Source organism: Naumovozyma dairenensis, chromosome 8, assembly GCF_000227115.2.
Source record: "Naumovozyma dairenensis CBS 421 chromosome 8, complete genome".
In the NCBI taxonomy this organism is placed as follows: Eukaryota; Fungi; Ascomycota; class Saccharomycetes; order Saccharomycetales; family Saccharomycetaceae; genus Naumovozyma; species Naumovozyma dairenensis.
In genome coordinates this window covers 1-27,319 of record NC_016486.1, presented here as the reverse complement: position 1 = coordinate 27,319, position 27,319 = coordinate 1, and the positions used below count along the sequence as shown (strand labels likewise).

Below are 27,319 nucleotides of genomic sequence, written 5' to 3'. Positions count from 1 at the left end.
AGCAAAGCGAACAAACAAACAAGGCAAGAATAACCTTTTCTGGTAAAAAGGGAGGCAAATTTCTCTATAACACAAAAACACACCTTATTCCTCGGTGGAAACCATACAATTAATACACAAGTTTAATACACAAACCAGTGCAATTGAATTCCCCACTCTCTGTAAGAAGAAGAATAATAAGAAAATACCATCTAGGATAACTCTACGACAGAAAGGAAAAAAAAGGAAAGAAGAAATATCTGTTCAAAATCATAGTCAAAACAAACAAGCAATAATGTCAGAAACTAAAGAACAACAACAACCAATTGAAGAAACTGAAAACGTAGATGTCCAACCAAGACGTGTCATTAATCCAGCAACCACCATATTCGTCGGTAATGTTGCTCATGAAGCTACCGTCGAGGATTTAGAAAATGTCTTCAAAGATGAATTCGGTTCAGTGGAAATTGATTTACCAAACAAAGAACATCATAATAAAGCTGGTCATGCTCCTGCAAGTAAGCATGCTTTAGTTATCTTCCCTCAAGAAATTGATTACGATGCTATTAAGGCTAAATATGATACCACCGTGATTCATGAAAGAGAAATTCATATCAAGAGAGCTAAAACCGCTGACCAATTACGTAATTTTGCTAGCCAAAGGGGTGGTTACAGAGGTAACTTTAGAGGCGGAAGAGCTGGTTTCAGAGGTGGACTTAGAGGCGGTAGAGGAGGAAGTTTCAGAGGTGGTAGAGGTGGTTTCAGAGGTGGAAGAGGTGGATTCGGAATAAGAGAGAAAGATACATTAGATGAAATGGAAAGATCAAAGGATACTTTATATGTTAATAATTTACCTTATTCAGCTACTGCAATTGAAATTGCTGAATTGTTTGGTACTAAACCAGAATTGATTGTCTTACCAAAGAGAAGAATGAGAGATGAAGCTACAGGTAAGCTTTTCATGTCCGATACTTTGAATAGGGGTATTGCCTTTGTCACTTTCGAAGGTTTAACTTCTGATATTGCTGATAAACGTGATGAATTGCAAGGTAGAACTCTACAGGATAGAGAATTAGTCATTGATGTTGCTGTTGTGAAACCAAAGCTTGAAGAAGAGTCTAAGGGATCAGCTGAAGATTCTGAAGAACAAAAAAATGCTGAAGAAGAAAAGGAAAAAGTTGAAAATGAAGAACAATAAATATATTTGGCCATCTTCTAGTAAGCTTTTTTTTTTCCATTTTCAATTTCCCTATAGGTACTTAATATATACTACTAGTTAGTGTTTTTATTTCTATTCAACTCATTTACTTTTTTTCACCCATTTTCTAATCTAAAATTCTACAAAAGCATCTTTATTTATAAACCAATGAATGCTTAATGGTCTATGTATTGTATTGTGCTGTATGTAATGGATAAGAAGGTGCCATTCTAAATTTTTTTTTTCCAATTTGGTAAGAAACGGCGCTTGAAATTTTCCATAAAGGCGATGCGACCATACTGGAATGAATTAATCTTGTGTTATATGATGTTGCATTTTCAAAAACAAAAGCTTTTATTTCTGTTCATCATTCCCACAGACCACGAAAGTTAAGTAGTATCCATAAATAACCCCCTATCAAAAGTTTAGAAATTCACATCTTTTTCTGTTATTCTAATTTGGTCTATCATTTTTTGAAAATAATAAGTTCAATTGTGAAAGAAAAATAATGGACTCTTCTAATCCTACTGTTCTTCAATCATGCCCGTTTTGGCATTATGACGATGTCCCTGAATGTGGGAGAGTCAAATATATAGGTTATGATATCCCCTTCCTAATAATTGTATTTGGTATCGTATTCATTGCATACAATATCATTTCCAATTATTATAACTATGATTATTTGCATTTAAAAAAGGAAAATTTAATCGATCAACTTCTATATGATACTACAGCCTCTGAAGAAGAAACTGAAACTGAAAATCAACCTCTACTATCAAATGCTAGAAATGCAGCTACACAATATAATGGTGTAGAAGTCCCCAAGGAGGAAGAACTTTCTGAAAGACATTTCTCAATAGAGAAAATTAAATTACTTAAACCGGACGGATCTATCCACGGTACACCAAATGTCATCCATCGTTCCTTTACAGAAAAATCTAGAATTTTATCAGAGTTTATAATAGTGGTCATACAACTTTATCTTCATGGTTTAATCCTCTTCAAATATTCAAATAAGGGAATCTCAGACTTTAATCATAAGAATTCCTTCATAAATGCTTTATTGTGGTCAATCTTAACCATAATAATTGTTTTACGTATATGGAATATCAATCAAAATTCAAAATGGGTCAATAAATACCCAGGGAATTTATGGTCTATATCATTCGTTGCATATTTGTTTGCCTTTACTTCAACATTATTACCATTCCGTTCCATTCTTATTCATAACATAAAAAATAATATGGTCAAGAATTATTACCTCTCTCAATTTTGCTTAAATTTTGTCCTATTCTTCCTATTATTTACTGCACAAGTAGGAAATAAATTACCAGTGATTTATAAGACCGATGATTGGATAGATCCATCTCCAGAACCAACATCATCAATTTGTTCATTTATATCATGGAGTTGGTTAGATTCCTTCGTATGGGTCGCACACCAAAATACTCTTGTATTTAAAGATATCTGGGCTCTAAGAATTGATGACTATTCAATCTTCGTTGTTAAAAAATTTAAAACTTTTATTACACGTCCCTTCTCACAAAACAATTTCTCATCGAATTTATTCTTATTCTTCATGAAATATTTCCTACTTCAAGGGTTTTGGGCTTGTTTAAGTGCTCCAATTAGTTTTGTCCCCACTGTGTTATTGAAAAGAATTTTAGAATACGTAGATGATCAATCATCAGCTCCTAAAAATTTAGCATGGTTTTATGTCTCTTGTATGTTTGCATGTGGGGTATTAGGTGCTATCTTTAGAGGTCAAGCTTTATTTTATGGAAGAAGAGTATGTGTCAGAATGAGAAGTATTATCATATCTGAAATTTATTCTAAAGCTTTGAGAAGAAAAGCTTCTACAATGACTAACAAAAATGATGATGATGATGAAAAGGATCAAGAGACAAATACTGAAGATCTCCAAGATATCACAACAGCGTTGCCTGAATCTCCAGTGACAGCTGAGGAAATTGATGCCCTAAATGAAACAACTGATGCTAGTAAGAAAGAAACTGATAATTCTCCTGCTTCGTCTGCAAATCTTGGTGCAATTATTAACCTTATGGCTGTCGATGCATTTAAAGTCTCTGAAATTTGTGGATATTTACATTTCTTTGTAGAAGCGTTATTGATGGTCGTTGTAGCATTGGCATTACTTTATCACCTGTTAGGGTATGCAGCACTGGTTGGTGGAGCATTAGTCGTTGCATTCTTACCATTGAATCTAAAATTAGCCACATTATTGGGAGAATATCAGAAAAAATCTCTAGCTGTAACAGATAAACGTATCCAAAAATTAAATGAAACGTTTCAAGCAATTCGTATTATTAAATACTTTTCTTGGGAAGATAATTTTACTCGTGATATTGAAACTGTAAGGGAAAAGGAATTACATCTACTATTCAAAAGATCATTGATTTGGGCTTTTAGTTCATTTATTTGGTTTATTACTCCTTCAATCGTCACAAGTTGTTCCTTTGCATTTTATATCTATGTGCAAGGTGAAACATTGACAACACCAGTGGCATTTACAGCTCTATCGTTATTTACTTTACTGAAAACTCCATTAGATCAATTATCAAACATGATTAGTTTTGTAATACAATCGAAAGTCTCCTTAGATAGAATTCAAGACTTATTGCAAGAAAAAGAAACAGAAAAATATTCGCAATTAACTATTGATAAAAATGGAAACCGCATTGCTTTCCAGAATGCAACAGTTGCTTGGGATAAAAAGAATAGTGAATTTAAATTAAGAGATTTGAATATTGATTTTAAGCCGGGGAAGTTGAATGTAGTAATTGGTCCAACTGGTTCGGGTAAATCCTCTTTGTTATTGGCTTTATTAGGTGAAATGCATTTAGAAAATGGTAATATTATAGTCCCATCTTTAGATCCTAGAGATGAATTAGTAATTGACCATGATGGAATGACAAACTCCATCGCGTATTGCTCCCAAGGTGCTTGGTTGTTGAACGATACTGTTAGAAATAATATTTTATTCAACTCTCCATATAATGAAGCTCGATACAACGCGGTCGTTGAGGCTTGTTGTTTGAAACGTGATTTTGAAATCTTAAAAGCTGGTGATATGACTGAGATTGGTGAAAAGGGTATAACACTATCAGGTGGGCAAAAACAAAGGGTGTCCTTAGCTCGTGCATTATATTCGAATTCTAGACACGTTCTACTGGATGATTGTTTGAGTGCGGTTGATTCACATACCGCATTATGGATTTATGACAATTGTATTACAGGTCCATTGATGGAGAATAGAACATGTATTTTAGTTTCTCATAATATTGCTTTGACTCTAAGAAATGCTGAACTAGTGGTGATATTGGAAGATGGTAGAGTCAAAGATCAAGGTGACCCTGTAACTATTTTACAAAAGGGCCTATTAGGTGATGATGAATTAGTTAAGAGTAGCATCCTTTCCAGAACAAATTCTTCAGTTAACTTGAGTTCCAACTCGGCTATTAACTTAGCAGAAGCTGATAAAGTTACGGCCAAGAAAGAAGATGGAGATAATACAGCCAATCTCGCTGCTGGTAGATTAATTGAAGAAGAAACGAAAGCAAATGGCGTTGTCAGTATTAGAGTTTACCAATGGTATTTGAATATCTTTGGTGGCTGGAAAACTATATCATTTTTGTCTACTATATTTGTTGCTACTCAATTAGTCTTTATATCCCAATCATGGTGGGTCCGTCATTGGGTATCTACTAGTATACATGAAGTATATACTTTTGTGAAACAGAGAATACATGCTTCTCTAACTACCAATATCGGTTCAGTAATGAATATGAGGTACAATCATGGACCCTTAATGATCTCCACGCAAGACAAACAAGCTGTGACAAATACTTCACACTCAACCTTTTATTATCTTTCAATTTATTTTGGCATTGGGGCTTTACAATCATCATTAGCAGCAATAAGGAATATTATTAACTTCACTACTGGTCTTAATGCCTCTAGGAAAATTTTCAAGTCATTGTTACATACTGTTCTTCATTCCAAGTTAAGATTTTTTGATGCAACACCAATTGGTAGAATTATGAATCGATTTTCTAAGGATATAGAAGCTGTTGATCAAGAATTGACACCATATTTGGAGGCTGCTTTCTATTGTTTGGTTGAATGTGTTTCAACTATGTTGTTGATTGCATTTATTACACCTCAATTTCTAATTTTGGCTATTTTTATTGGATTTTTATATTACCTAGTTGGATATTTCTACATGGCTGCGTCTCGTGAGTTAAAAAGATTTGAATCCGTTACAAAATCTCCAATTTATCAACATTTCTCTGAAACACTTGTAGGTATTGTTACAATTCGTGCTTATGGTGATGAAAAAAGGTTCATGTTAGAAAACTTACATAAAATCGATGAAAATAACAAACCGTTCTTTTATTTATGGGCATTCAATAGGTGGTTGTCATTCAGAATTGATATGATTGGTTCTTTGGTTGTCTTTGGTGCTGGTGTTTTCATTATTCTAAATATTGATAATTTAGATTCTGGGTTAGCTGGTATTTCTTTGACATATGCTATTTCTTTCACCGAGGCCGCCTTATGGCTAGTGAGATTTTATGCAGATGTGGAAATGAATATGAATTCCGTAGAAAGATTAAAGGAATATATGGAAATTGATCAAGAACCGTATGAAGAACATCTCGAAAGATCAGAAGTATTAGCCGTTGATAATTGGCCAAGAAATGGTAAGATCGAAGTTAACAATTTATCATTACGTTATGCGCCAAATCTTCCAAAAGTCATTAAAAATGTTACTTTCGTTGTTGAGCCAAATTGTAAAGTTGGTGTAGTAGGACGTACTGGTGCAGGGAAATCTACCATCATTACAGCTCTCTTTAGATTTTTAGATGCTGAAACAGGATACATTAAAATTGATGATATTGATATCACGACCGTTAATTTAACTAAATTACGTCGTTCCATAACTATTATTCCTCAAGACCCAACTCTATTTAGCGGCACAATCCGTTCCAATTTAGATCCGTACAATGAGTTTTCCGATGATGCCATCTTCAAAGCATTAAGACGGGTGAATTTAATCAATGAAAATGAATCTACCGGACCTGCATCTAGTGAAACTTCTCCTTCTAGTACTGAAAATGTCAATAAGTTTTTGAATTTGAAAAATGAAATTACTGAAGGTGGTAATAATCTATCTCACGGTCAAAGACAATTAGTTTGTTTAGCGCGTTCATTATTACGTTGTCCAAAGATTATCTTGTTAGATGAAGCAACAGCTTCCATTGATAACGCGTCAGATGCTAAGATTCAAGAAACAATCAGAAAGGAATTTAAAGAAAGTACTATTTTAACTATTGCACATCGTTTGAGATCGGTTTGTGATTATGATAAAATTCTTGTCATGGACGCTGGTGAAGTTAAAGAATATGATCATCCATATTCTTTGTTATTGAATAAGAACAGTATATTTTACAGTATGTGTGAACAAAGTGGTGAACTTGATGCTCTTATAGATATGGCTAAAGGTTCCTTTGTTGAAAAATTAAACTCGAAATAAGCAGACTATATAAAATAATTCAAACCCAATATATGTAATTTATCAAAATTATTTTAGTGTAAAATTGTAATTCGTGTCTTTATTATTAGTTATAGATTTTGTAACGGTACATAAAACTTACAATCGAATATGAAGACTATCTTTTTTCAAAGAACTTTTTTTCTTCTTAAAATGCGTATGCGAAATGAATATATAATACTATAAATGTTTTTTTGACTATTTTTATTACCTAATATGAGTACTTTTTAACCCATTGCGTCACTAACAACCCATCTTTCAAGAATAATAATTTTGGCTTCAAAGTATAATTGAAAAGCCATGGCAAAATGGAAAATCTGACTAACCATACGAAGAAACACAATGATATGATTAAGAGTGAAGTCACTTGGTATGGAGGTAAAAAGCCCACACTATTATTCGACTGATCACCAATAAATGGAGCAATAACCATATATGAGGAAACTAGTATGATACCTAGAACACCAATAGGTGAAGCCTTTATTGTTGGTTTGTCTTCAGCATCATCATTTCTATGACGATATCTGTAAATGAAAAGCCCAATTGCAATTAGTAGTAAGAACACTTGATTACCCCATCCTTCCATAGAAATTAAATAATCAAACGAGGGGCCTTGACTAGGTAAAATCAGAATCCATATAGCTGTAAGGCCACCGCAAACTAAAATGGCAGGGAATGTTGGATTTCCATATATTTCTTTTAGGAAAAGTTTGCTATATGGTAAGTATCCCTCTTTAAAAACTTCTTGATTCATTCTTGAAGTACCATAAATGACGACTAGCATATTTGAAACAGACGATAATGCGATTGATAACGAAACCAACCTACCACCTAATTCAGCACCAAACAATTTAGTATATAATACCTGTCCAACCAATGGTCCTGCATTTTTAATTTCCTCGTAGGTCAAAAGTTTTAAATAAGCAACATTCATTAATAAATAACAAATGAGACAAACAAACAAGGATAAGGGTCCTGCAATTTTCAAAGTTCTTGTTGGATTTTTAATTTCTGAAGTGACTGCATGAACACTATCCCAACCAGAAAAACAGAAAAATGAACTAATGAAAGCTGCTGCAATAGAAGATGTAGATATCATGTTTTTATCTTGGAAGCTAGTCCAGGATGAATTCCATGCTGTATTATATGATTCTGAAGGGGAATAAAACAATAAAGCATATAGACCAGTACAATACATCAACATGATTAAAATCAATTTCATTGAACCTAGTGCATTTTGTATTTGAACACCGCGTTTAATTGATAAACCATGAGTCAACACTGCCGCAATCACAATGAAGATGCTAATTAATTTACACCAATATGATTCAGCTATATGGTGATCAAATCCTAAAGCATATAGGATATATTTTCCAAATACTATTGCACTAGATAAGGACATTCCTGACAGTACTGTGTAAATACCAAACGTCACACCCATCATTAATCTTGGTCTATCATATGTTTGTTCTAAGAAATTCTTCTTCCCCCTGTATTTGGTAACCAAGCACCAAATTCCAGAAATAAATATAATCCAGAGAATGACAAATATGGCTGTTAAGGACCAAATTAAGAAATAAAGTAAGGTATTTCCACCACAGTTTACGTACATGGCACTCGGCACAGAAAAGATGCCTGATCCTAATATTCTTGAAATGAAAAGAATCATTGTAGAAAATACACCCAAATGTCTACCTTGTGGTACATCTATGGTGTTCTTTTGTATGGACTGTCTTGTCTCGAATGCTGTTACGGTATCTAACGAACTGAAAGAGCCAGAAGGTGACGTTGAACCATACTCCAATGTGTAGTGCTTCCCAACTTCAAGGTCTTCTACCGATGAGGAATCAGTACTACATGATCTCGAGCCCATTCTGTTTTCATTTGGCAGTAAAGATTCTGTTATTGAATCAGGCATAGTTTTTAATTAGTTGAATAATTCTAAACTATGCTGTAGTATAGGGTTTTTTGGTAGTAAGTAGGTAAGATGTTCGAGAATGAGAATTTCTCCAAACTAGGGACATTTTTTAAGTAAATATACAGATAGCCATGTTATCATTATATATAGATATAACTAAAATCTTTTTTAACTTTGATCTATGTTTACTAAGAAAAGTTAGACTGACTTCTTTCTGTTCTATCCTTATTTTTTGATATTACTCATCTTGGCTTATCTAAAGATTCTAACTACGTAATGTTTAACCTTCGAGGTCCTTTATTAGATAAGCAAGGCATAAAGGCAAAAAGAGAAAAAAATTGTGGGAGAGTTAATAATTTTTTTACACAGTTTTAATTTTATCATGTGATCTAGAGGGTTAGTAAACGTTCTGGAGACATAGATAATTTTTTGAAGTCACATGGTCTGGATTTATAATTATCGGTCATGGAGAGATAGAAGACAGACATGAAATCCTTTGATATTTCGTTTTTATCTCACTTCTTGAAGTGACTTTGGCTTTTAGTTTGGAATGTAATGCCAAGTGAAAAACTTTGAAGCGGAGGCAGAAGTTGTTGAGGCCTGATAACAAAATCAAAATGCCGAAATCTGCAAACAATACCCTTAAACCATGGGTATCTTTACTATTTGCCTCAATGAGAAGGCAGGCATTAGCAAAAAGATTCAATTATAGAGATAATGTCCCATTTTTAAGAACACGTTCCCTTAATTCCACAATAGAATGTATAAATCATGAGAATCTAACAAAGGTACCCATAGAGACTTATCGAACTCTCTCAAATATAGAGATCCCTCAATTACAAGATATACTCATTAAAGATATAAATATTCCTAAAGGTTCCTCTGCGATACAGTTGGTAAGAACAGACAAAGCTTCCCAATCAATGAAGCATCTGGAAATAGCAGATTGGGCTTCCATTGTCCCTATGTTCATTAATCCAATCTTACCAAATTATGAACTAGCAAACAAAAATAACAGTCAATGGCCTGAATTTGCAATGAAGCAAACTATAAAATTGGTATCAACTGCTGATCAGAATATTATTCTGAATAAAACACTCTGGCCTCAGTCCATCTTTTCAAATAATTGTCGAGCCATTGGTGTAAATAATCAAAAATACAATGAACTGCAAGGAAAGGGGAAACCGATGACGTTTATCAATCCGTCAAATGGTAACCATTTACCAATACTTATATTAGAGAACGTTGGTGATATACCAGATGGATGTGATTCTATAGGTATTTTCCCACGATTTGTGCCTGAACATAGGAAATTATTTCATCAGCTTGACCTTCTTGATTCCTATGGGGCTTCTATTGATTCACCTCCATGCAATCATAAAGAACTAGAAAAAATCAAAAATGAGAGGACAAGTTTAATTAAAGGTTTCAACAAATCTATTCACAATCGTCGTGAAGCCAAAATAAAACCTCCTAAAGGCGAATTGACGTCATTAAAGAGATTGTTAGAGAGAACTATAAGTCATAAAACGTTATGGAGTAGAGCGAAAAGTGAAGATCGAACATGTCCAGCGGATGTTTTACGTTGCATTTTACTTTCCAATGAAATTGATACAAATGCCATTAGAGTTGAATTTATCAAGAGTTTTATCTTATATAATATTTTGACTCAATCCTGGAGATTGAATGATCAACTTAAAAAGGATATTATTGATATACGTAATTATTCCTCTTCTGGACAAGTAATTGATAATTTGAATTGGAAGAGTTGGGATTTATATATTTGGAGAAAGCACGAAGAAATAAATGCAATGGAACTACCACAAAATTTAGATGATGTGGTCTTAGCAAAGGAAAGATTTGATGAATTTTTGAAAAAATTACTGAATTACCAATGCATGATTGTTTCTGAAATGAAACATCTTAAGACAAAATTTTTAGAGGGTACTTCTGCTCCTACAGCTCCACCAAGAGCTATAACAGTATCTATTATTTTCCAAACAATTTTGCAAAATAATAAATGGATCCAGGTGTTTTATCCAGGCTTCATGACTCTAATTAATGATAGCTTACCGGATTTCGGTTTGAAATTGGAACCAAACAATATACATAAAAGACAAGAGGAAAATATGATTTTTGAAGGAGAAAAAATTAATGCAATTATGAAAGCAATGTTAGATGCAGAAGCTTATTTATATGAGGATAAGTTTGCAAATAATAAACCACTAAAAATCGTTGAAGTAACCCGAATGGAGAATTGGAAATTGGTTATCTTATCTAAGCTTCCATTTCCTAAAGAAGTTGCGAAATTGCTACAATATAATAGCAAAATCTATACGCAGTTTGTTAATGATCCAGAAGACGTTGATAGAAATGGATACTCTATGTGCACTTTCAAGAAAATGATTGACAAAGATACATTTTTGTATTTGTATCGTTTGAAAGATTTCAAACAGTTATCTCAAGAAAAATTGATGCAGACAATAGTAGACGAGGTCGATTAGCATAATGGGTTAATTGTCTGAATAGATATGTAGCTCTTAAAATTAACTTGTAAATATATATATCCTCGAAACCTTACTAGATTATTTGTCAGCCTTGAAGGTGATAGTTACTATAAACAAAATAAAAGCGACACAAAAATAAATACAGTCATCATTAACGCCTGTGACACTTCAACAAATACGGTGTTACCCGGGCCCCCCTTCTAGTTTGATAAATTTGGAAAATTTAAAAGTTACAACAACAAACTGAAATTGACAAATTGTTGTCCTTTCAATTGTAACAAGGTGGGAAATAAGATTCTCAAAAGAAGCTAAAAGAGGATTACTAAATTTATTAAACAGGTTGTTACCAATTTGAAACAATCCTCCATTAATATATATTATTTCCATACAAAATGTCAAGATCTGGGTATGTCAATTGAAACTATTTTTTGAACAGATGCTATGTTTTCCCCTATTCAGGAAAACATGGTATTTCTGTTCATTTTACCATTGAACATTCGAGAACTAACAATAATTGTACTGTCATGTTTTTTACTTTTTTTCTGTGTCTTGTTCCTTTCTCTTGGAGAATACAAGAAGCAATTGAAGAGAAAAAAATACACTGAACTTTACGAGAAAACCAGTGTTGCTGTCGCAGATGAATCCTTAAGTGCCTTCAACGACTTAAAATTAGGTAAAAAATACAAATTCATCTTATTTGCTTTAAATGATGAAAAGACTGAAATCGTCGTGAAGGAGACCTCTACTGACCAATCTTATGATGCATTCTTAGAAAAGCTACCAGAAAATGATTGTTTATATGCCGTCTATGATTTTGAATACGAAATTAACGCTAGTGAAGGTAAGAGGTCTAAGATTATTTTCTTCACATGGTCTCCAGATGTGGCTCCAATTAGATCAAAAATGGTCTACGCTTCCTCTAAAGATGCCTTAAGAAGAGCTTTGAACGGTATTGCTGTGGATATTCAAGGTACAGATTTCTCTGAAGTATCATACGAAGATGTCTTAGATAAGGTTAGCAGAGGTAAGGCTTAATTAAATTGAATTAAATCAAACTAGATTATATAAATACATATCGATTTAATGTTTTGATATATAAAGCATATAAAATTATAAAATTTACTCTGAAAAGAAAAGAAAAATAACAATAGTTTTTAATTAAGTAAAGTTACAGACCATAGTTATGTCTATAATTAAAAGATAGTTCGCTCTGATTTATTATAACGGTTGTTGTTTCTTAATGAAAAATGGCTCATTGGTTAATTTTCTAGTCCAAACTAATATGTCCATAACTGTATCTGCAATGATAAATTGTTTTATTTTCCAATCACCTTTATCATAAACTTCAGGAATTTCATTACTTAACTTAGGAAATGCATTGGTATAAAATTCAATAAATTCCATAACGTCTTCTTTTTCTATGACAATAGAATTAGCTACTTCTCGGAATGTTTCTTGAATATCTAACCAATCCCATGATGATAGTTTTTTTTGTTCTTTCGAAGGGTATGATTCAATATTAGACATTCTAACTATCCATAATAATAAGGACTGCTTTAAAAAATCTTTCTGTATGATATCATCAAAGTTCGTAATACCAAATGATTGTAATAATGAATTCAAGAAAATTTCATCATTTTTCAAAATCGTCTTAAACGAGACTAGATTCGAGGTAAGATTATTATTATTCTCTTTTAAAATGGATTTTTGGATCTTTAGCAGATAGTCTATAGAGTTTTGAAATATTTTCCTCTGGCAATTAAAATATTGCTTAGTCAATCTATATGGTTTCAAATTTGAACTTGGGAGTTTATGATTTTTAAAGAAATCTAATTTGGATAATAAGATGGAGTATAACTCATCTGACCCATCTAATATGCTTCTTAATGTGAGCACTTGTTCTGTTTGTAATTTACTTAAAAATCCGAAAAACTTCAATAAATTATCAGGGATTGGTTCCTTTGTATTCAATTCAAAGGAAACACAATCTCGTTTAACTATATTATCATGTTTTTGCAAATCACAAAACTTCAATGATTCGTTGATAGTCTCTTCGTTTAGTTTTAAAGTTAATTCAGAATAATCATAATTGTTATTGTTTTCTTGAATGAATCCATATCCTAATAATAATTCTTCATTGGACTTATTACCGTAATTATTGAAAATTTGATCACCGACATGTAATGTTTCTTGCGTAATGAAAGTAAGTACTTTATTGTCATTTTTGTTATTGATATCGTTTGAGCTCTCCCATTTCACTACGACATCATTCTTATGGTTTAATAAATCAACAATTGGGAATAAAAATGCTAAATTTATATTGCCAACGTCACTACCAGCGTTATTCAATAATAATTGAGGGAATGCTCTTGACTTGAAAATACAATGACTCCAAAGGTATGAAACGAAATGATTCCAGGGTAATTTCCCATCTAATAGCGTCGGTAAGTGAGAGTTGATATAATGTGAAATAGTTGCAGTTTGTAACTTTTCTTGGTCAAGTATATCTACCTTTAAGATTTGTAATAATTCAATGTATTCTTGAATAATTGTAGCAAAATCTTGTTGAATCTTGATATAAAGATCTGTCCCTTTCAACTGTTGTAATTGATCTACAGTCCAAAAATACGGTTGATTTAAATCCAATGATAATATTTCTACGTATTTATCCCACTGAGATTTTTTTGCTTCTGGATTCAATTTTAAATGAGATAGATACAATTGTGTTATAGCATTTGGATTATTTGTTGGTAAATTCCCTCCCTTTGCAATTGACCAATTAAAAAAGTCAGTTGCATTTTGATATGTTAATAAAAGATTTGTTGGCACAGATATCAATGGTGTTTGTTGAATAGGAATTGATGAATTAGCATAAGCGGTTATACCTGCAGAATCAGTGAACTTGAATGAAATTCTGTCATCGATGAAACAATTATTAGCTTTGCACCATTCAAAGAAATCATCATATTTTTTTCCTGAGATCATCATTTTGCACAGTTCGGATATAGACACACGCTTATCAAATGGAAATATTTGGTTCGATGAATTTGAAAATGTAGCTTTCTTCCGATTAAAAAAGTGCTCATCACACACTTATCAATTTCTCTATGGAAAATTATTATATTTTTTTTTCCAATAAACAGACAGCTGCGCCGTCCTTTTACCTTGGCGTTGCAAGTAGAAATACAATTACAAAAGACGAATGTATAAAGATGGTACAGTATGGACACTTCTTCAGGCAATCATCGATGGACTAAGATACACGCGAATGCAATCCCGTACAGAATGGCTTTAACTTTGTAAAATACCGGATTGAGGGATACATTTTGTAAGGTGTGGCTAAATCGTTTATCCACACCTCCCTTCAATCTAGATCTGTGGAGCATACATACTATTATGAAAGTAACTAATGAAGAAATTGTTCTTGTTTTTTTATTGGTGTTCAAGAGATAGAGGTGCAGTTTATCAACAACCTCCCTATACTACGTACGTAACTACGGGTGATCAGTCCCAAACAGGTGCACTTTCCTTTTCCTCGTTCATATATTATATTATATAATAATATTTCCTTTTTTTTTCCTCGAGGAAATGCTGCTGCGGAGTTTCTTCATAAAAAGTTTCAAGATCTAGGACTGAGAACGGTTTGAGAATTGAGATTGCACCTGACTTTCTCATGAAGAACCGTACGACTGATATCCTTTTGATAATGCTGGAAGCGTTGTTCTTGGCAGAATTAAAGTTTGCTAAGGAAAAGCCACAATGAAGAAGTAGTAGTTGAAGCAAGAGCTTTAACGGCATTAGTTTTCAAGATGATGGACAATTGTCCTTGCCAGCAAGACATATATAAGTTAATAGGCTGCCAAGGTCATCTCATCTCATCTCATCTCATCTCATCTCATCTCATCTCTTCTCAATTTATTTTTATTTCACTCTGTTGAATTAAAGATAAATAGTGATCACCCTACCGTTAAGATAAAAAAATACGAGCTTTTTAATAATGTCTTCAATATCAAGTGGTGACCAGGCAATGCGTCTTAGTAAGATTGGTCCGATCGAAAATGTCCATGTAGTATCTTCTAAAGAAAAAGATATCGAAACAAATGAAACTGATGATGATATCACTATTCGTTCTCCTCCACCAAAGAAGAGTTTAGTCATCAAACAAACTGAAGTTATGGCTTCTGTTTACGACAAGTGGTACTATCATGTCGTATTGTTGGTATCTGCTTTCATTTGTGGTTATGGTTATGGTCTTGATGGTAACATCCGTTACATTTATACAGGTTATGCTACATCCTCATATGCCGAACATTCTTTATTATCTACTGTTACCGTTATTAACGCTGTTGTCTCAGCTGCATCTCAAATTGTTTACTCGAGGTTATCTGATTTCTTTGGTAGGTTTATTCTGTTCGTTATTGCTATTGTTCTTTACGTCGTAGGTACCATTATTCAATCACAAGCTTATGACGTTCAAAGATATGCTGCAGGTGCAATTTTCTATAACGCTGGTTATGTTGGTGTGTTATTAATTCTATTACTGATATTGTCAGATTTCTCATCATTAAAGTGGAGATTATTCTATCAATTTGCTCCAACGTGGCCATTTATTATCAATACTTGGATCTCTGGTAACATCACCTTGGCGGCTAATCCTTTAGTTCATTGGTCATGGGATGTCGGTATGTGGGCTTTCATTTTCCCATTATCTTGCATACCAATGCTGTTATGTATGATTCATATGCAATGGAAGGCTTCCAAAACTGAAGAATGGAAAGAATTGAAAAAGGAAAAATCTTATTATGAAAAACATGGTCTACTATTGACTTTGAAGGAATTGTTTTGGAGGTTAGATATCATTGGTGTTTTGTTAATGGTTGCATGGTTAGGTTGTATATTAGTCCCACTTACCCTTGCTGGTGGTGTTAAATCCAAATGGAATGATGGTAGAATTATTGGTCCATTTGTCTTAGGTTTCGTCTTAGTTCCAATCTTTGCTGCTTGGGAGTATTTTTTCGCAAGAGATCCCTTAATTCCATATGCCTTAATTAAAGATCGTGGTGTTTGGGCATCAATGGGTATTTCTTTCTTGATCGATTTTATCTTTTATATGGCCTCAGACTACCTATATACAGTCTTAATCGTCGCAGTCCATGAATCGGTCAAATCTGCTACTAGAATTTCTTCATTATCATCCTTTGTATCTACTGTTGCCTCTCCATTTTTCGCATTATTGTTAACTAGATGTTCTAGATTAAAACCCTTCATCATGGTAGGTTGCTCATTGTGGATGCTTAGTATGGGATTGTTATATCATTTCAGAGGTGGTGAACAATCACACTCAGGTATTATTGGTGCACTATGTGTATGGGGTATTGGGACAACTTTGTTTACATATCCAGTTAATGTATCAGTACAATCAGCTACCAGTCATGAAAATATGGCAACTGTTACAGCTATTAATTATACATGTTATCGTTTAGGTTCTGCGATTGGTGCTGCAGTTAGTGGTGCCATTTGGACACAAAAATTATATCCAGATATATTGAAACGTGTTACAGAAGTGGTGGGTGCTACAGAAGCAGTTACAATTGCAACTGAAGCTTACTCATCTCCTTATACTTTTATCACAAAATATACTTGGGGTACACCTGTTAGAGACGCTGTTGTTGAATCGTATAGATATATTCAAAGATTAGAAACAATTGTTGCTTTAGTTTTCTGTGTGCCACTTATTATCTTCTCATTATGCTTGAGAGATGCTAAGCTAACCGACGAAATTGCACATGAAAATATCAAAGAAGGTGAATATGTTTCGAAAGAAGATAGTGATGTGTTCTTCGATTGGTTAAAGAAAGTTTTTGGCCGTTCCAAGAAATCTGACGAAGACGCTTAATCATTTGTATGTGCAATTACCCAAAACCTTAATAATCATATCTGTATATACAGTCATAAACCATCGATGCTCACATTTATAGACACTATATATATCTTGCATCATTTTTACTAATATTAACTCCGTACAATAATAATACATACTTAATTTCAGAGAATTTCATTTAACTCGTGTCCAATTAACCGTATAAAGGTAATATAGGCAATGAAAAAAGCCGAGATTGGGTTATTTTCATTATTATGCAGCTAGATGGTTTGTACACAAGAAAAAATTGTGGGGTTAGTTTAATTGGTACAAGTCATATATCTAGGTTGTGGCATGCAAGCATGTTATAGCATTAGTATCCTGGACATTATTTATAACCTGATCAGTAAAATGACAATACTACTTGTGCTTATTTAGCACTAGAGTCAGGGGGGTCTATTTGTTCATTTACCTGAGAGTTACACAGTGCTGTCTTGAGTATTGTTGTTGTTGTTCATAATGTAGTTGTTGATGTTGATGTTGTGGATTAATTATTTAATAGTTATTTACTAGTGTATCTGGCTAATTCATTATGTCTATTATATGTTAGTTCTTTTGTTCTTCAGTTTTAGTACATATTCAAGGATGATCTTTCTAATCTTCTATCTTACTACAATGCCCATTTATATATTCCATACCGCGGTTTAATTGAAGGGGTTGATCCGGGCTACATATGTTGATTCACTCACACACTACTTATGTCTTCTACCCGCATCTGCAACACACCAGTTTGATAATAATTACAAGAACGAAGGATAAATGTCGTAGCGTAGGTATGCCAGAAAATGTTAGCAAAATATATTGGAACATTTGATTATTCACATTATTATATTCATACTAATTATAAAACATGTTTAGTTTACATGTCAAACCTAAAATTGGTTAATATATAACTCTGAACTGCCGATAACTAATAAATTATACCTAACGAAGAAATTCTTGGTAGATAATTACAATGTCAAATATAATATTTTTCCAGTTTAAAAGTTATATATATGTATTCATATTCGGGAAGCTATTAGATAACTTAAGGTAGAAAGTATATAGGTGTACAGAAGTATAAAATAATGACGACTTGTTTTGACTCCATGAATTAATAAACATTTTTGGATATTTAGTACATGTTATTTTAGTTAGAGAGAAATATCCTAACCGAGGTTAATTATTGGGACTTAATATATATATTTTTACTCCTAAGATCTCTTTTATTATCATGCACATATTATTTGACCGACCTTTACTCAAGCTACACAAAAAAGGTCGAGGTTGAGAAAAGTGACGCATGGCTGTAACCAGTGAGTCGGCATTATCTCCGCCGACAATTTTTTGAATTAATGTAAAAAACTTTTTAATACAACGATAATGAGCCGCGAGTAATCTGTTGAATGTATCTATTAAGTAACCTCCACAAACGAATAAAAAGCTCTTCTTCCATTCATAAAACTAAGAAAGGACACTATGAAACGTAGTACATGGTTGCAGATAATAAAGAAACTGTCTTGGACAGATATCTTGCTTCCATTTACTATTATAATATCCATTATTATCGGTTTAGTTATCTCAGAATATTGTGAAAATGCTCGAAAGCCTTTTACACCATCGCCTCATCAAAATTTGGTAGGAGTATCCATTCCCTTAGCTGTTGGGATGGTTATTATGATGTTGCCGCCTTTATGTAATGTAGAATGGGAGGTATTACCTTCCTATATTTGGAGTCCATATATTGGGAAACAGTTGATCTATTCTTTGGTGCTAAATTGGATAATATGTCCATTTATCATGTTCGGATTAGCATGGCTCGTCTTATTTAAGGAACCAGAGTATCGTGAAGGTATCATAATGATTGGTATGGCCAGATGTATTGCAATGGTGATTACTTGGAATCAGATCTCGGGAGGAGATATGATGCTTTGTGTCGTCATTGTTATTATAAATTCTCTTTTACAAATGGTACTATATGCCCCTTATCAAATATTTTTTTGCTATGTTATTACTGGGACGTCCTACAATCATAATGTAAATGTTTACAGTGATGTTGCTAAGTCTGTGGGTGTATTTTTAGGTATTCCTTTGGGAGCAGGCTTTATCATCAGATTCGCAAGTTTTGCACTAGTAGGCAAAGAAAACTTTAACAAACGAGTCATGCCCCTTATCAAACCATGGGGATTAATCGCGTTCCATTACACAATTATTGTGATATTTATTGGAAATGGCCACAGTTTCCTGCACCACATCGGGTCGGCATTCCTTTGCTTTGTTCCTTTAACTCTTTACTTCATAATTACATGGTTCGGCTGCTTTTTCCTAATGCGAGTGTTAACCAGAAGCAAAAGAGAAAATCCTTCATCAGCTACCACGAATGACAATGAAACCGATTGTAATTGCGAAAAACAATTACTGCTTGACGGTAAATATTACGGTAAAAAAACTTGTAGTGCAGATTTTCCAATTACCATGACTCAATGTTTTACGGCGGCTTCGAATAATTTCGAACTTTCGCTAGCTGTAGCAGTTTCGTTATATGGGAACTCTAGTAAACAAGCAATAGCCGCAACATTTGGTCCTTTATTGGAAGTACCAATCTTACTAATATTAGCTATCTTTTCGAAATATTTCGAGCATGCATTCATATGGAGGAACAGCCAAGTTGTTATTGAGGAGACTGACAAAGAAAAGGTATAAAATCGATTTTCATTAAATTAGTTTTTACCGCCGCTTTCAAACAAAAGGTCCAATTATTCTAAGTCAGAGTCTGTTCTAAAACGAACGTAATTCAAATCCGATTTGAGTACTGGCCCCTAATTTCATATATAATTATATATGATGCATCAACCTAACCTAAAAATGGCTAGATAAATTCTACTGGACAAACCTCTCAAGTTATATTATACATATGCCAATGTGATTTCACAGTGAGTTACAATAAATGAATTACAACTAAAGATAACAAACTAGGATAAGTATATTATAACTATTTGCTAGCATAGAAGTTACGCGCATATTCCATATCCCTATGCGGATATAAGAACAGTAACTGTAAAATGCACATAGTATGAAAGAACGACTAAGAAGAAAAGAATTCGCTGTTATTATATATATATATATAATGTATAGACCAGAACGTATACTCCAACATCTTGATCTTCGATATGGTGTTTATACCAGATAAATACCAGATAAATACCAAATAATATTATTTTACCGTAGCAAACTTATTTATTACTATGAACGTCTTTTATCGAAACCTCATTCGGCTGGGAGGCACTATACAATCTGAGTTTCTCGCGGAAACTGACACACGTAAGATGTCCATGTAATATCACTACCAATGGTAGAACTTCTAATCTTTTCGTTCATTCCACAATATTATGGCTCAGTAGCAAAATTCTGTTACACACCCAACACACATAGTCAAGAAATCAGGATATATATCAAAGTATAAATCATATCATCTCTTATAATCTATTATTCATCATGAAATAGTGACCGAGTCAAAGGTATATTTTTCCTCGGTCAATGACATCCAACCAGTAAAGCTGCCAACCAAGACATAGCTTTCAAAATTTTCCTGAAATTTATTTTGATCACTGAAGTCTTTAAATTGCTGAGCCACCCTTGGGCAACGTCCTCTAGAGGAAGAACAATGAAAAATCGCCTTAATTTTATGACTAGAAACATCACTTCCAGGAATTTCTTCTAACCGCTTCGACAAACAAACTAAATCTTCATCGGTGAACTAACCTACAGTGGCAAAATTCCAAGCTGCTCTAATATGGCCCTTTGTATAGTCATCAACTCTTAGGTCAACGAAATCATTTTTGCCGGACAAATACCATTCATATAGTTCATTAGTTTACTAATCTAGGCTCCAGGTCAGTTATAATTGTAAACGTTTCATGTTTATAAAATCTATATAAGATAAATTTAATTTTTGGTTCTTCTACTGAACTTCGTTTTATATTGATATATGTGTTCTAATTAATGGAGAGGATATATTAAGAAATTTTCATAGTGATCATTAAGGTTTTGTAGACCACCATAGACAGTTATGTAGTAGGGTGATCTATTTTACTCGTACTAGATAGTATCCTTTTCTTTTGACTGAACTTTAAATTACTGAAAACTTGGATCCTACCATTTCCTAAATAATAAGAAAGGGTATTCCAACTGGCCCTCTGGTCCTGCATTATACAAGTAATGAAGAAAATATCGACTACATGCGATACCAGATATTTGTTCTGCAGATTAAAAGTCTTTCTGCACTGCACGTAGAAAAGACTAGAAATAATCACCCAAAGGCTTGAAAGTAACTCATTTGGATCGATTATTACAATATAAAATATTCCTTATAGACCTTAATGGTAGGAAGAGCTGTGGGCACGCCAAGAATTTGTTTAGTGGTAATGTGTTTGTTACGTAGTAGCTAGCTAGTGCTCTATGGAGGAGTAGTAGAACTATCGTTACCAAATGAGTTCCCCGTCACTAAAAACAATAATGTTAACGATTTTTTGTGCATAATCAAGTCTTGTTTACATAATTCACACTATAGCTGAAGGATAAACAAAAATAAAAATAAAGATTAAGTCGTTCATTAACTTTATGTATTGAGATGAACTCAAAGAAGAGTGGGTGATGGCGTTTTGGGTGTTAATGTCAATGTTATTATTATTAGAAGACATAGTATATTAGTAGATGATAACTGAGTATGCAGTTGATTACTTGTAAAAGCTTGTTGTTTTTCTATGTAGCGACTATATAATAAACAGAAAGGAAATGGTATATAAAATATATAAACTGTCATCCTTTTTATATGTTTCTCGAATAGTGTTATTTCTCTAATCTATATCTCAGCCCTTTGATGGATTTCCTTAAAGTAATAATTATCCCTTGAAATTATATTTTGTGTTTAAGACACGTTTCTACAATAGCTATTATGGGACACAGCAATCCGTTGCACGCCCTCAGATATTTCTATCTATACGATGATATGTTCCCACCAATACTGTGCATCATATATAGCTTATCTGAAACTTCGTTGCTTCTGCGTATTAGGCTATAACTCTCTATCCAACTGATCCGTTTTCATGCTCTATACTTCCACTTTTCTGTCACTTAGAGTCTAAACATAACTCGGAACCTTCTACGCTTAAGCGTCTTCTTTTCCGTATCAACAATGAGGAGAGAAAGTCAAGTTTTGCGCACGCGAATGTAATTTCGGAAATCTCCGAACTTTCGATTTTAACCAATTTTTTAACTTCATGGAACTTATTGAATATTGAACAAAAAGGAATTAACTTTACGTAATATTTTTCATCAACCGGGAAATATAAAAGGTCATTTTTCGTTTCAAAATTCATATTCACGACGATGGTGCTGGAAAGGTTAGCTAGTCCAAGAAGAAACCCAGAATATTGACTCATTAGAAATGACTGTATCACTTGCTACTAAATTTTTAGATTACACATATGAAAATCCATTCATGAATGCATCTGGTGTACATTGTATGACAACAAAGGATTTGGATGAATTAGCTACATCAGAAGCTGGTGCTTTCATTACTAAAAGTGCAACTACATCTTTGAGAGAAGGAAACCCAGAACCAAGATATTTTTCAGTGCCGCTTGGGAGTATAAACTCGATGGGATTACCAAACAAAGGTATTGACTACTACTTATCTTATGTTTTGGAACGTCAAAGAAAATTCCCAGACGAAGGGCCAATTTTCTTTTCTGTAGCAGGGATGAGTGTGGAAGAAAATTTAAAACTTTTAAAGATAATTCAAGAGAGTGATTTTAAAGGAATTACCGAATTAAATTTATCCTGTCCTAATGTACCAGGCAAACCACAGGTAGCATATGATTTCGAATTGACGAAGGAAATCTTAGAAAAGGTGTTTAGTTTTTTTAAAAAACCGTTAGGTATCAAATTACCACCTTATTTTGATTTTGCCCATTTTGATATAATGGCAGATATTTTAAATCAATTCCCACTAAGCTATGTAAACTCAATCAATAGTATCGGTAATGGACTTTACGTTGATATCGACAAAGAAAGTGTTGTCATTAAACCTAAGAACGGATTTGGTGGTATTGGCGGTGAATATGTTAAACCAACAGCTTTGGCTAATGTGAGAGCCTTTTATACCCGCTTAAATAAAAATATTAAGATATTTGGTACTGGTGGTATTACTACAGGAAAAGATGCTTTTGAACATTTATTATGTGGCGCAACAATGCTTCAAATTGGAACAGAACTACAAAAAGATGGTATCTCTGTTTTTGATCGAGTCCAGAAAGAATTGATAGAAATAATGGAGGAGAAAGGTTATGAAACAATTGACGAATTTCGTGGGAAGTTAGCCAGTATATGAGAGTAGTATATAAGAGTACTTTTTCTCTAATACCATCGACCGATTGGGATTACCTGTTTAAAAAATATTTTTGTTGCCTAGAATACACTATATTATCGTTTAAATGTTTTAGTCAATGTTTATATCTTACATATTATATATTATAGATTTATCTTTGATTATAAAAATAAAATGGACAGCATGAGACGTCTTTATTTGGGGAAGTGACACGACTGTTTCAAATAGCAAAAATGTAATGACACTCTAACTCTGAATAATGATTTGTAATGAGAGCAAAATACTACATATCAAGCCTTTATAATATAAAATTTATATTGATGTATTATATTATATATATTGACTCGAGAGGTTTAAGGACAATTATCGTTTTTGCCTAATTTGAATATCTAGTCACTAAGGTTACAACTGTACTTCTATCTGTCTGCCAGAAGATTCCCAATTAATGGAATATCGTAACTGAGGTCAGATATAGACAGATACATTACTAGCTAGAAAGCCCAGGTTAATTTTTTATCTGTAGGATTTGTATCTGTTTTTTCCTTCAATTTGTTGATCATTCACAGTTGATTATTTTTGAGCACACATTCTTCATAACTTAAGCTTTTTCTCATTGAGAGGCCGATTTCGAAAAACCTAGAATCTCCAAAAAGTAAACATTTTTCTGAGGGAAAGAGAAGGAAAAACGAGAAATGAGAAAAGTTTGCCATCTTTTCATGAAAACAGTACAGAAAGCATAATAAGTTGTATAATTCCTCTCAAAAGAACAATGCAGTATCCGATTATTACGGTACCGAAAGGTCAATTCACTATTATTGATGGTTTCCTAATCAACCTCAATAGCAAAGTTGTTACAGACTTATCATCAGATGAAAGTAAAACAACGCTAACACCTGGTGGTTGGTACTTGCTGAAAAATACTTACAATCCAATGTCTTTAACCAAACTATACTTTATTGATTCAAATTATATGTTTACTAATAAGAGTGTACTGCTTTGGATATTGAAACCATACATCTATGTCAAGTTTTGTGAAAGGAATAGCAAATACTACTGTGAACCATGTACCAGGCATCAAGCCACTCATAAAGCTATATCTATTCCCATTGTAAGATTAGAAGAGACTGTGAGTAAATATATGGTCTTAGAGGAACCATTAACGGGCACACAGGAAGCATACAGCGGGCCCTTTAACCAACAATTAAAAGATCAACAGGTTTGCGAAACTCTAAACACAGAACACACCATAACAAATAATTCTGATATATCTATGGATCAGCTAAAAGGTTTCTCTCTACCAGATGTCAAATATATTCCTGAGCATTATTTCATCAAGATCAAACCACCTATTACCCGACTTAAAGTCAAGAATTTAGAAAAGAAAGAAGAACAAGACAAGGTCAAAGAATTGGAAGTCTTACAACGAAGTTTATTTGATATGAGTTTAGAGAAGAACTACTGGCGACTTCGAAAAATGAAAGAGTATTTTTTCTCAGACGGGAGATCCGAAGATGACTTTGTTACGTTTAAACTAATATACGAGAAAAGCAAAACAAAACTGCTTCAAAATATAAAGTATGTTAGCAAATCTGTATTTCCAAGTCTAATAAGTGAATGGATTAGAGAATCAAATTCTTCGAAGGCAACTTTGTTCAAAATATCAGATTCATTGATGGTTACCGGTGGATTTCTTGTTGACATAATAGAGAAGAAGATAATTAACCCCAATGAGCAAGACTATTTACGAAATCTTACCGATGAGGAAAAAGAATATATTGAGGAGTGTGATCTCGTTGATTGGAATATATTAAAATTAACAAAACATCCGTATGCTGTTGATTCGCCACAGTTATTTGATACATTAAACGCAAATAATGAGGATTTCTATGAAGATAAAAATGGGGATTTGTGGATTGTTCCACCTACTGAATATAAAGGTGCGTTAACTCCACGAAAATACAGGTCTATACCACTTCATTTTAAAAGTTTTGGATGGAGACATATATACGAACCGCTGAAGAAGGTGCCACTACCGGAAAATCCATTTGCCAATGATAGCTTAGAGAGTTTACTTGGAGGATATCATGAAAGTAAAGACTTACAAGACGAAGAATATTTCACGTTCCTCAAGGATGTAGCCACATTAGTGAGTTATGATCAACAACGAAGCTACTACATCAAATCCTTTAATGAGCTAAAAAGTTTGTATATCGCCAGTCAGGGACAGTAGTCGAGCCCAACTATAAGTGACCAGTTCATGGTGGATTTTCCAAAAGTAAACAAAATCCACCCAAACATCCGTTAAAAGTGATAATATTTGAAGGACCCTCAAGCTTCATTTATTTCAAGTTTCTGGCTGGGCGCGGATGTCCGCAGTCGCGAACAATTAAACTTTTGCCATACCTAACATGTTAGCCTGACAGTTCATTAACCATGTAATGTTTACTGTCTATATATATCATGTTGTTGAGAGTAGTGTTCACGTCGTTTTCGTGTTTCAAGTTCTAATGTACCAAGAAACTTCAATTTTTCCCCTTTCAGTAATAATGACCTGGTCGTATTCAGATTGGAAAAATTATTATAAGTAGCAAAGATCTATTATACAAATAGGCGGGTATATCCCCTCGTCTCAATCAATATACAATCCAACCACCGCTCACCCCCCTCCTCAATAAACAATTATACATTGCAATGTTATTACAAGATAGTTTCAACGAAACTTCACAGGTATGTTTAAGTTCGGTAACCCTCTTGCAGTATTTCAAGATGACTAACCACAAGAAGTAGGATATTCTGAATTCGTCGCTTAGTTTGTTTAAGAAGAGTTTACTTCTTAAACAGGTGTATGAGAATTACTTGTACTATAGATCAAGGTCGCCTATCTCCAAGGAGAATAAACTATTGTTAGAAAATATTTTCCAGAAAAAGCCGTGGTTGAATACGAAAGAAAGGGAATTTGTTGCAAAATCCTGTGGAATGTCAGCATTGCAAGTCAGAGTGTGGGTATGTTTGATTGCTTCAGATTTATTTCTTATTGTGCTCCGTTACTAACACCTATATAGTTCATAAATAAACGCATGCGTACTAAAATAAAATAAAATCAGTAATTTTTATCATTTGTTCGGAACAGTGTAATGCAATAGGGCATGAGGGGGGTATCTGTGAGGATGGGACGGGTATTTGCAAAGTGGTTTCTCTGTTCACACCGTAAGAGCAAGAAACTGTCCAGTTTTTTTTATATATACATACACTTTTTATAAAACACCCTCTTTATTTAATACTTTTTCGATTTCAGTAAATAACCGTCTCACAACTTTACTAGATCCTTGCACTTTTGTAAACCCAATCAGACTATACTTGGATCCCTTAGGCTCTACCAGTAGTTCGAACAGTGTAGACCTTAACGAAAGTATATTGTCATTAGCTAATTTCCCGGTAATCTTCATTGCGGTATTGTCTGACCTCACGTCTTTTAATCCATACTGTGTCCATCCTTCTAACAACTTTCTCAATCCAGTATACAACTGTCGCGAACCGATGTTAACATATATCTCGTGATCGTAACCTTTTATTGTGGCGGAATTATTGGAGAACTTTCGGAAAAACGAGACATTTCGTTTCTTTTCGGTTGTGCCGACCTTGTTCGGTGCGATCTCATCCAATTGACGTTCTGGTTTGACCTCAAGTCTCTGTTTGGGATTGTTTATAGCAATAGGTTTGTCTTTTCCATGATCCTGCGATGGAATCACCTCTTTAACCTCCTTCGTAATGTCTTCTAACTCAATATTCTCCTTTGGACGGAAGATTGCAAGCCCATTAATTTCGGTTTCGTTTGCGTTTGCGTTTGTGTTTGCG

General features: G+C 33.5%; 11 protein-coding genes across 11 annotated transcripts; 9 read left to right on the top strand and 2 right to left on the bottom strand.

Moving 5' to 3' along the window:
* Positions 1-274: 274 nt before the first annotated feature.
* Positions 275-1,177, top strand: SBP1 (Sbp1p; the record flags this gene model as incomplete). Its single annotated transcript, XM_003671389.1, has 1 exon — positions 275-1,177. One exon carries the CDS (start codon positions 275-277, stop codon positions 1,175-1,177), a length of 903 nt encoding a protein of 300 aa, XP_003671437.1.
* Positions 1,178-1,685: 508 nt separating this feature from the next.
* Positions 1,686-6,734, top strand: VMR1 (putative ATP-binding cassette multidrug transporter VMR1; the record flags this gene model as incomplete). The annotated part of the gene is made up of 1 exon (XM_003671388.1): positions 1,686-6,734. One exon carries the CDS (start codon positions 1,686-1,688, stop codon positions 6,732-6,734), a length of 5,049 nt encoding a protein of 1,682 aa, XP_003671436.1.
* Positions 6,735-6,963: 229 nt separating this feature from the next.
* Positions 6,964-8,670, bottom strand: MUP3 (Mup3p; the record flags this gene model as incomplete). Its single annotated transcript, XM_003671387.1, has 1 exon — positions 6,964-8,670. The coding sequence occupies one exon, from the start codon at positions 8,668-8,670 to the stop codon at positions 6,964-6,966; it is 1,707 nt and encodes a 568-aa protein (XP_003671435.1).
* Positions 8,671-9,287: 617 nt separating this feature from the next.
* On the top strand, positions 9,288-11,174 carry CBP2 (Cbp2p; the record flags this gene model as incomplete). The annotated part of the gene is made up of 1 exon (XM_003671386.1): positions 9,288-11,174. The coding sequence occupies one exon, from the start codon at positions 9,288-9,290 to the stop codon at positions 11,172-11,174; it is 1,887 nt and encodes a 628-aa protein (XP_003671434.1).
* A 395-nt stretch (positions 11,175-11,569) lies between these two features.
* Positions 11,570-12,212, top strand: COF1 (cofilin; the record flags this gene model as incomplete). The annotated part of the gene is made up of 2 exons (XM_003671385.1): positions 11,570-11,583; positions 11,801-12,212. The coding sequence occupies 2 exons, from the start codon at positions 11,570-11,572 to the stop codon at positions 12,210-12,212; spliced, it is 426 nt and encodes a 141-aa protein (XP_003671433.1).
* Positions 12,213-12,395: 183 nt separating this feature from the next.
* Positions 12,396-14,165, bottom strand: EFM1 (protein-lysine N-methyltransferase; the record flags this gene model as incomplete). The annotated part of the gene is made up of 1 exon (XM_003671384.1): positions 12,396-14,165. One exon carries the CDS (start codon positions 14,163-14,165, stop codon positions 12,396-12,398), a length of 1,770 nt encoding a protein of 589 aa, XP_003671432.1.
* Positions 14,166-15,174: 1,009 nt separating this feature from the next.
* On the top strand, positions 15,175-17,073 carry ARN1 (siderophore transporter; the record flags this gene model as incomplete). Its single annotated transcript, XM_003671383.1, has 1 exon — positions 15,175-17,073. One exon carries the CDS (start codon positions 15,175-15,177, stop codon positions 17,071-17,073), a length of 1,899 nt encoding a protein of 632 aa, XP_003671431.1.
* A 1,482-nt stretch (positions 17,074-18,555) lies between these two features.
* On the top strand, positions 18,556-19,779 carry ARR3 (Arr3p; the record flags this gene model as incomplete). The annotated part of the gene is made up of 1 exon (XM_003671382.1): positions 18,556-19,779. The coding sequence occupies one exon, from the start codon at positions 18,556-18,558 to the stop codon at positions 19,777-19,779; it is 1,224 nt and encodes a 407-aa protein (XP_003671430.1).
* Positions 19,780-22,522: 2,743 nt separating this feature from the next.
* URA1 (dihydroorotate dehydrogenase) lies at positions 22,523-23,467 on the top strand (the record flags this gene model as incomplete). The annotated part of the gene is made up of 1 exon (XM_003671381.1): positions 22,523-23,467. One exon carries the CDS (start codon positions 22,523-22,525, stop codon positions 23,465-23,467), a length of 945 nt encoding a protein of 314 aa, XP_003671429.1.
* A 766-nt stretch (positions 23,468-24,233) lies between these two features.
* Positions 24,234-25,694, top strand: NDAI0H00110 (uncharacterized protein; the record flags this gene model as incomplete). The annotated part of the gene is made up of 1 exon (XM_003671380.1): positions 24,234-25,694. One exon carries the CDS (start codon positions 24,234-24,236, stop codon positions 25,692-25,694), a length of 1,461 nt encoding a protein of 486 aa, XP_003671428.1.
* A 461-nt stretch (positions 25,695-26,155) lies between these two features.
* NDAI0H00100 (homeobox domain-containing protein) lies at positions 26,156-26,562 on the top strand (the record flags this gene model as incomplete). Its single annotated transcript, XM_003671379.1, has 3 exons — positions 26,156-26,191; positions 26,252-26,467; positions 26,527-26,562. The coding sequence occupies 3 exons, from the start codon at positions 26,156-26,158 to the stop codon at positions 26,560-26,562; spliced, it is 288 nt and encodes a 95-aa protein (XP_003671427.1).
* Between the last annotated feature and the right edge of the window lie 757 nt (positions 26,563-27,319).